Source organism: Lepisosteus oculatus, unplaced genomic scaffold, assembly GCF_040954835.1.
Source record: "Lepisosteus oculatus isolate fLepOcu1 unplaced genomic scaffold, fLepOcu1.hap2 HAP2_SCAFFOLD_327, whole genome shotgun sequence".
Classification (NCBI taxonomy): Eukaryota; Metazoa; Chordata; class Actinopteri; order Semionotiformes; family Lepisosteidae; genus Lepisosteus; species Lepisosteus oculatus.
The window spans coordinates 82,650-91,056 of NW_027167859.1; the positions used below are offsets into that span (position 1 = coordinate 82,650).

Sequence of the window (8,407 nt, forward strand, 5' to 3'; positions counted from 1 at the left end):
CAACAAAAGATGAAAAGGTCCATCTCATTGTTGAACATCTTGTATTAAAAAGCACATGTTTTTCCATTACTCTAGTATTTAATGACAAATGAACTAGCTTGCAACCCAACATGTTGCTAGTAGAAAACTTCCCGTCCATAAGGTCACATTTTAATTTAGTATCAGACAGAAGCTGTTGGGCACCACTGAAATTCCAGCTCAAGTAAAAACTACAGGAGACTCCGATCTCATCTCAATCTACAGCACCTTGAAGCTGGGAAGCTGGGTCTGGTCAGAGCTCAGAAGAAGAAAGGCTGGGTCCAACATTACTTGGATGAAAGACTCTGTGTGTAGTTCAGAACCTTGCAGGCTGGGTATAAGAGATTGAAGCAGCAATGTCTCTCCTCTAATGCTTAGGTAATGAAGAGGAGAGATCATCAACCACCCTCTTGGATCCTCTTGGGGAGATACCCCTGAGGGATACTTTAGAACAGCCAATTATGCAAAGCAGCATGTCTCTGGGATGTTACATGGAATTAAAATCCACAACACGCAGAATAAATGCCCCACAGGCAGGTGCCCAAGGCTGGAGATAAACTATGGGCTTTGGAGATGCAGTGCTATAACCATGAATTGAATGAGGTGCCAACATACCATGCTCATTGTGGTCACTGAGGATCCAAAAAGTATTCGTTTAGGTTATTAATTTAAACCTATAGGTGGTCATCTTGGAAATACAACAAAATATACCTGCAAGGTCAGTGTCAAGTCCGGAATTTGCATGAAGAAAAGTTCACCTTAAGAGGATGAATCCAAACATCCATTACTCCAGTACCTTTTTGTGCCTTCTAGCTCTGGTCTGTTTCTTCAGCTGGGCCTGTCGCACCTCCCTCCGGGCATCTTCCTCTATCCTCATCTGAAAAGCTCTCTCTCTCTGATTTTCCACATCTGTAAAGCCGTCAGTGAAAAGGCAAAGCAGATGAGAAACAGCAGAAAGCTAGATTGTGTTGAGCACAAAACAGCTACGCTACTAGACATTTATATTTATATATGTCACCTGCTTATAGGTGGTACATTAATTATTGAGGATTCTGTTAGATCATGTGGAGCTGAATCTCTCCCCTTTTTACAATCTAGCAATTGAGGCCTTTGGGCATTTTTCAGCATATTAGGAGCATTCAGCAGCTGAATGTGGTCTGGGAAGCCCAAAGACAAAATAACTGGGAAAATAACATACCATACAGCAATGTACAGTGAAAATGTGAAAAAAACAAGAAACATGATTAAACTGATGTAGAAAACCGATGAGGCTAAATACTATATATTGATAATGCTGGTGATTTGAAAGCTGATAAATCAATGAAAGGGGTGAATAAACTATGTGTTTTAAAAGTGAGTTAAGCTACAGTGTGGAATGTAAGATTCATAAAAGCATATAAAAAGTGTCTGAAGTCTAAGTGTGACGATACAGTAACATGATTCACTAAGGGTATCCACTCTGCAGAAATCTGTTCGGCTGGAAGAGGCGTATAAAGTATAAGGTGAGAGAATTTTTTTAATTCGCATTTTGCAACATAAAATGCTTAATTACTTGTCAGAAAGAGAACATCTTTTAAAACAGTTATGCTAGAGATCCTGTTATCTTTTGCTTGCTCCCCAATCATGCTGTATTTACAGAGGTGTCACAAGGTCACTTGCCAGAGTTGATATAAATGTCTCTAATCAGTTTAAGATGCAGAAGGAAACCAGCTATTAAAGATCTGTCATCCAGGTGATGACCGGGAGCAGCCCTGGGTCAAACTAAATCAAACTGTATTCTTATACCTCATCCTGTCTGCTGTACTGCAGACCTCTCATACGCTGTATTTCACCACTGCATATCTCCTCTGTTTTCGGAGCTCCTGCCTGGTGCCTTCATAAACAACAACAGAAAAGAAAGCTTCATCCACAAGGCAATGTCAGACAGCAGCAGAGGAATTTGTGAATGTGGTATTTCTGTAGGGCAAATGTTCATCTTTTGGAAAACTTTGACTCAGTCAAGACTTCCACTTGCTTGCACAATTAATTAACTTAAGGCAAACCTTTACTTACAGTTGTATTCTTGACATCTAATGTTTAAGCATAACAGTAAAATATTTACACATATTTACAGCGAAACAAAAAAAAAATGTGATACAAATACAACAAATCAGGAATCCAAAAGGCAGGAACTTGCTGTTAAAGAGTGAGGAGCTTCCGTATGTTATTACCTGTCTCTGTTAGCCATAAACTGGTCTGAAATATTCTTGGATCCTTCCTCAAGGAGCCATTCCCTCACATCGGTGAAGCTGATATCCCTGGGAATCTCGTTCTGCTCCTGGAGCTCCAAGAACTTCTTCACTATTGTTTTCTGAAAGCCAGCACAGCCTTTTACTAGAGTGCCACACTCCCTTCATTGCAAGGTTCTCCTAAGCACTATTATAGCCGAGTGTTCACTTCAAAACCAACACTGACTTTTTCCATTAGATTTTTAATTTGAACTCACACCGATAGAATGTGTTTGCATATGTATAAGAGTGAAGGCTGAGCTACTGTAGTTTGTTGATCTAAACATTTCAATTTAAGATGTATATCTTGGATACAGTGGTTAACCTTGTTATCTCGCAACACTGGGGCCAGGGGCTCTATTCTGAGCCTGAGGTGATTTGTCTGTGTGGAGTTTGTATGGTCTCCCCATATTCACATTGGTTTTTCACGGTTTGCTCTGGTTTGCTCCCACAGTCCAAAGCCATACTATACTGGTAGAAAAAAAGGTGTCTAATTGGTTCTAGAGTGAATTTGTGTCTGTGTGTGTCTTGCAATGGACTTAATTCTGGTCAAGGGTGTATATCGCCTTAAGCCCGTTGCTTTCTGGGATAGGTCCCGGCTCCCTGCAGCCCTTAGATGAGGCGGTTAGATTAGATGACGTGGATGGAAAGGGATGGATGGAAGTTCAAGTCGTTTTTCAGCCTTGTCTGGCAAAGAAGACTTATAAATTCTGTTTTGGACTACACACAAAAGCTGCCTGTATTAACATGTGTTTGGAAAAATACATTTGTTTGCACTGAAAATGGATTAAAGTCTACAGAGCAGTACAGATAAGCAGTGAATGCTCCGATTCGGGTGGTACAATTAGTGGTTTACCACAAAGAAAAACATCCAGATATATTGCCCAGCCTCAATGAATAAAAAAACTATCTTTTTTTAACTCTGTTATCGTGAACAGAGAAGACTACAAGGCGACCTGTTTCAAATATTCCAAATCCTCACAGTCAAGTCTGCTTGTTGTACGCTGACTTCTTTCAAGAAACAGCTGGATGAGACTCACAGACCAATTAACAAGTAATTACCAAACAGGCTTAAGAGCTTCCTCTCATTCATAACTTTTCTTATGATATGAAACCCATATCCTGCATGCAGAAAGGACTATATGGGCTATAAACAACACAAAGTATCATGAAAAGATGTACAGTATGGCTGAACTAACAAGAAGAAGCTAAAATAGGCTAGAGCAGTGACAAACATAAGCAACAACATCATCAGCATCAAAACACTAAAACAGAAATGAGCTTCATAGCAATTAGAGAAGAAACTGAAAGAAAACATTGAAATTGATCCTTAGAATACAAACACAGTCAAGGTACAGACTTCCTTGAAGATGACATGATGACAGCAGTATATTCAAAAGTGCATAATAGAGAGATCTTATGGAAGCCTTCATCTAGAAACGTTACTGATTGTGGGCTGGATAAAGGCAGAAGTCTATGATGAAGAGTCAGAATCAGATGGACGGTTGTTTAAAAACATCACACTTACCTGTTTAGTCACATAATTTTTGTCATACTGCAACTTCACATTGCTAAGGTAGTTATGATATTGATTGTATTCTTTCAAAGAGCAGAGGACCTGAAAACAGACAAAACATGTTTCAAGTACTGTCTAGGAGGTTAAATGTTTTTATTTTTATTTTACAAATCTAGAGCACAGTCAAGTACTCTGTGTTTGAATATCTATTGAGCATAAGGACTTTAGCACAAACCATAGGCCTGCTTTGATTACATCTACTATTACATGCTTTGATTACAACCAAAGGCCTGCCCACCGAATACATCTATGCTGGAGTGCAGACATGAGTTAAATCACGCTACTGGAAACTATTACAGCTAAATGAGCTAGAACCTGGTCTATTTTTTTTGACAACACCTCACTCCTTCACCATACTAAAAAAGCCTCATTCTTTGCACAAACTCCAAACAGCCTTACTTTCTTCTGCTCATTGATTAAGCCTCTGTTCTGCAGAGACTCCTGCATGCCCTTGCGATGGTAATAGGTGCGCAGGTGGGGGTCATGGAGGCTGTTGTACTTCGAATCCAAAAGGAAACCACGGGGATCAGTCAGAGTGAAGTCAGGAGATGGCTGGTGCAGCTGAAATAGAAGGTAAGTATTTTATTAAAACATGATATGTATAGGTAAACACAGATATGTATCCCCCTATGTTTCTGAACATAAAAATGAGAATGTTTTTTTTCTTCCCCCTCCGAAGGCTGTCGCCAGTTTCTTGGAAGACTACTCCAGAATCGCTGTTATCATTTTTTTCTATGTTCTTGAAAATCAAATTCCAATTTCTCAGTCATTGTAGCCAACTAAAAATGACTACATTGCAAAAAGACAGTAAGCACAATAAGCTTTAAGGCATACAGTACAGCTGAATTTCAATAATGTGATCAATATACTGCGTCTAGAAAAATATATAACCTTACTCCTGATGTTATATGCACAAAGATGTCAAGGGAAGACAGTTTGCTTACAGTTTTATCATTACAGCAACCACATTATACTAACACACACAGAAATGTGTTAATGTGTCCCAGGTATCATTTCATATTATACAATTTTACATGTTGGTTTACCCTTAAAAAGAAAGAAAACCATGAATAAACGTGTCATTTTTTACAATTTAAATGTTTGGATTTAAATAAGAATAAATGTATTCATGCTTTTCATTTTAGGTTACACTTACTTTCTCCGAAAGAGCAGTCCTGCAAAATTGAGGTTTAGACCCTGGGATTAGCGGCAGTTTAGTGCCGACGGGTCTCTCCAACAGCTGCTGCTCTCCCTGCAGTGCATACAGCATGGTGTAGCAGCCCTGAAACACAGAACATAGCTATCGTACCTCACAGAAAAACAGCCAAAACGCCAGAAAAAACAAGCAGAGCTGATGGCAGAAATGATTTCATCTGTCACAGAGTGAAATAAAATGGGTGTGGGGGCAACAGCAGGTATCAAGGACAATGTTGACTTTGCATAGAAGTTTGTATAGAATGACCAGTGACTTCAATGAGGGTGGTAATATGTGTCTTTCTTTGTTCTGGGGCTTCCTACTGATAAAGATGCTATTGCAAACATTGTTAATTACCACACAGTTCAGAGAAGACATGTGGAATGTCAAAACTGGCCTAGCTGAGCCTCAGACTGAGGAGGTGGATCTAGAACATAACAATTCTAGAAAATCTAGAATGTTCTAGAGCAATCTTACACCTGGCCATCTGTATATAGCCATTTGATCAATGAGCCCCAAGAAGTTAGCTCTCCTTACACCCAAAACTATCAACCCCCCCCCCAAAGAAAGGTAGGGGGGCTTTAATAACCCCAGTGACAGAGCCAGAGCACACAGAAACAGAAGAAAAAGGAATAACCAATTTGTACCACAGCACCCAGGAGAGGGTTTGGACACCAGGGACTCTCTACAGTGAGCAAGGGAGGAAGGCATTGTCTTCCTCCCCTCTCTACTCAAAAAATTGACTCAGAGACAAATGGGGGGGGCATATTAAAAAACGGACTCAGCCAGGACTGAGGAGGATCCCTAAGACTACACAGAGTTTCTTTGCTATGACAGAAGCAGGCACACCAGGTCTCCAACTGGGGCTGGGTTTGGGAGAATATTTGCAGCTGGACTTTTCCTTTGGAACTCTGGTTTTGGTAACTGGGGTCAAATGGGGCTCTTGAGCTGGTCTGCAATATGTTCTGTGAGTAAGTAAGTACCTCTGGTGGATAAGTTGTAATATTTGTTCTGTGGATTAGGCTATAATAGATACTGGAATTGCAAAGTACTGTAATACAAATGGAAATTATGTAGGATGACTTCTGGTCTGTGGATGCACTAGTGGTTCTGGAAGATAAAAAGAACTTGTTGCTGGGGGAAAAGGTCTTTAGAATTGCTAGGTGGCATAATCAGCTACAAAACTAACTTTTAAAAGCAGTCCCTGCATTTAAGGGCCACGGTTCCTGACATATCTTTTTATAGATAGGTAAGAAGAGTTACCCTAGGGTGTTCAGAGGGCTAAATCAGTTCATAACATTCTTTTTTTTTTCTTCTGCACAAACGAGTTGATTCTCTAAGTCTGTTTAAAGTTTTAGATTGGGAAGGCATATTCTCACCCGAGACATTTTAAGACAACAAAAGAAAAGTACAGTACATATATTCCCATAAAATACAGAACACATAGCTGGAATTTTTAAAATCACGTTCCATTTATTTTACCTTCTAGAGCATTTAAAACAGTATTAGAAATATTACTACGAGGTGTACGTTTTAACTGTTTTACTAAACCTTACATTTTAAACCTTTTAAAGCTAAACTAATGCTGATTTTTTTACGATTCACTACCTAAAAGTTCAAATATTTAAAAGTATGGATAATACACTCACAGCTCCAGATCCCGGTTTCTTTCTCTCCATTTTAACCCTGATCTCGTTCCATTAATCCATTAATCAATTAATCTATTTTGAGAAAACAATTCCGTCGTGTTCGTGAGCGTTTAGACTTTATTTTGTATAATTCGGACTTGAGCATAAACCACTGTATAACCAAAATGTTGTCTATTATAACGTCAGATCTGCAAAGCAGTTGCCTTATCTGACGTATCCAGTGTGTACAAGTTAAGTAAAGACGTCATTAAAAGCTGCAGCAGGGAAGCTACAGTATTCGTCCCAGGACGGACTTGTTTTTTTATATATATATTTATAATTAGGTTTTAATTAGAAAATCCAGACAAAAAGGCGATGTCCGATATAAAGTTTAATTTGAATGTCGCCATTCTAACTCAAAGCCTTCACGGTATCAAACCTGTGTGGTCACACGTCCCAAACAGTCTGGCTCTGCCAGTGGAGCCTAGAGACCCCAAAATATAACACACGGTTTGCCTTTTAATAATTTACACCTATAATAATAATAATAATAATAATAATAATAATAATAATACAAAGTAATAAACACTTGTTTTAAAAGCGCGGACTGATTAGTCATTTGTACAGAGCAACATAACAAGACAGTGGCCACAATACATATGGAAATCTCCAACTGTACTATATTTAAAAACTATATCTTTTTTCTGTATATCAAGACCTAGTTTTCAGTGACTACTGCGATGTGCCCTTCCATTTCCTAACTTTGTTATAGAAAGCAAGTGGAGCTGCTGAAGAAAATATCCTAAAAATAACTACTTTTTGTAGTGTTCGTAATGTGACGAGGGGTCCGGTTCACCTTCAGACTTAATTTCCTATAGAAGTATATTGTATATACAGTAGGTTTTATAGTCTTATAAACCCTTTTTTTAAAGCGTTTTATAATGCTACTCTTGCACTCTGCTGTCTCCTAGTTCCTTTCAGTTGGGCTTCACCGGTGAAATAAGGATGAAAACATCCTCTCTCTGCCCAGTCTTGCTTTTTGGCGGTTTATGTGTCTGTATGTGTCTTTTCTAGCTATGTCTAAAACGACACCTAATATGCAGGAAGAAGCTGTTAAATTGGTAAGATGGTATCTGTAGCTGGGTAGCTGCAGAAAAGGATTGAAAACGTACAGACATCATTTTGGGTGCGACGATAGGATGACGTCACAGCGGAACGGCCATTTCACGAGGTTCTTAATTCCTCAGTCTCGAGATGTGTTCTGGTTGTTTTCGGTTTGGCTGAAGGTATTTGTACGGTAGCAATGCCGTGCTTTAAATTTCATACTTGGTTATTTAAGATCCTCGTTTATATGAATACACTATATTTATGGTATATAAATTAGTTATTTCTGGATAATCACTTCAGGAGCTCACTTTATCCCCTGAACAGTAGTCACTGTAAATATAATTTGTCTTTTATTTCCCAAAACAATTCAATATTTCCCACTGTACTGCATACAGTATTTAGCTTTAAGTTTTTCCTTAAAATAATTGGTAAAGAAATTTCTCACTTTTCAACCACTTTTCATCTGTAGCTCCGAGGAACTGCTGGTATAATGGTGAACAATGCGTGACGGACTTTGGGATCCTTTGGGATGGAAAAGAAGTGTAGAAATGCAATTTTAATCATGGTAAATTATGGTATTGTAGCCATTTATAGTTATACAGGTGTTGTCCTCAAT

At 38.7% G+C, this 8,407-nt stretch overlaps 1 protein-coding gene across 1 annotated transcript; it reads right to left on the bottom strand.

Moving 5' to 3' along the window:
* Positions 1 to 786: 786 nt before the first annotated feature.
* Positions 787 to 5,137, bottom strand: LOC138227346 (fibrous sheath-interacting protein 2-like). Its single transcript, XM_069186287.1, has 6 exons — positions 5,018 to 5,137; positions 4,261 to 4,422; positions 3,814 to 3,903; positions 2,229 to 2,368; positions 1,804 to 1,891; positions 787 to 927 (listed from the first exon to the last, which is right to left on the bottom strand). The coding sequence occupies exons 1-6, from the start codon at positions 5,129 to 5,131 to the stop codon at positions 892 to 894; spliced, it is 630 nt and encodes a 209-aa protein (XP_069042388.1). The 5' UTR covers positions 5,132 to 5,137; the 3' UTR covers positions 787 to 891.
* Positions 5,138 to 8,407: the final 3,270 nt, after the last annotated feature.

Coding starts and splice junctions, on each gene's coding strand:
- LOC138227346 (XM_069186287.1), bottom strand. CDS start 5,131: ATGCTGTATGCACTGCAGGGAGAGCAGCAGCTGTTGGAGAGACCCGTC. Junction 3,904..4,260: donor TAATCAATGAGCAGAAGAAA/GTAAGGCTGTTT, acceptor GTCTGTTTTCAG/GTCCTCTGCTCTTTGAAAGA. Junction 928..1,803: donor AGTACAGCAGACAGGATGAG/GTATAAGAATAC, acceptor ACGGCTTTACAG/ATGTGGAAAATCAGAGAGAG.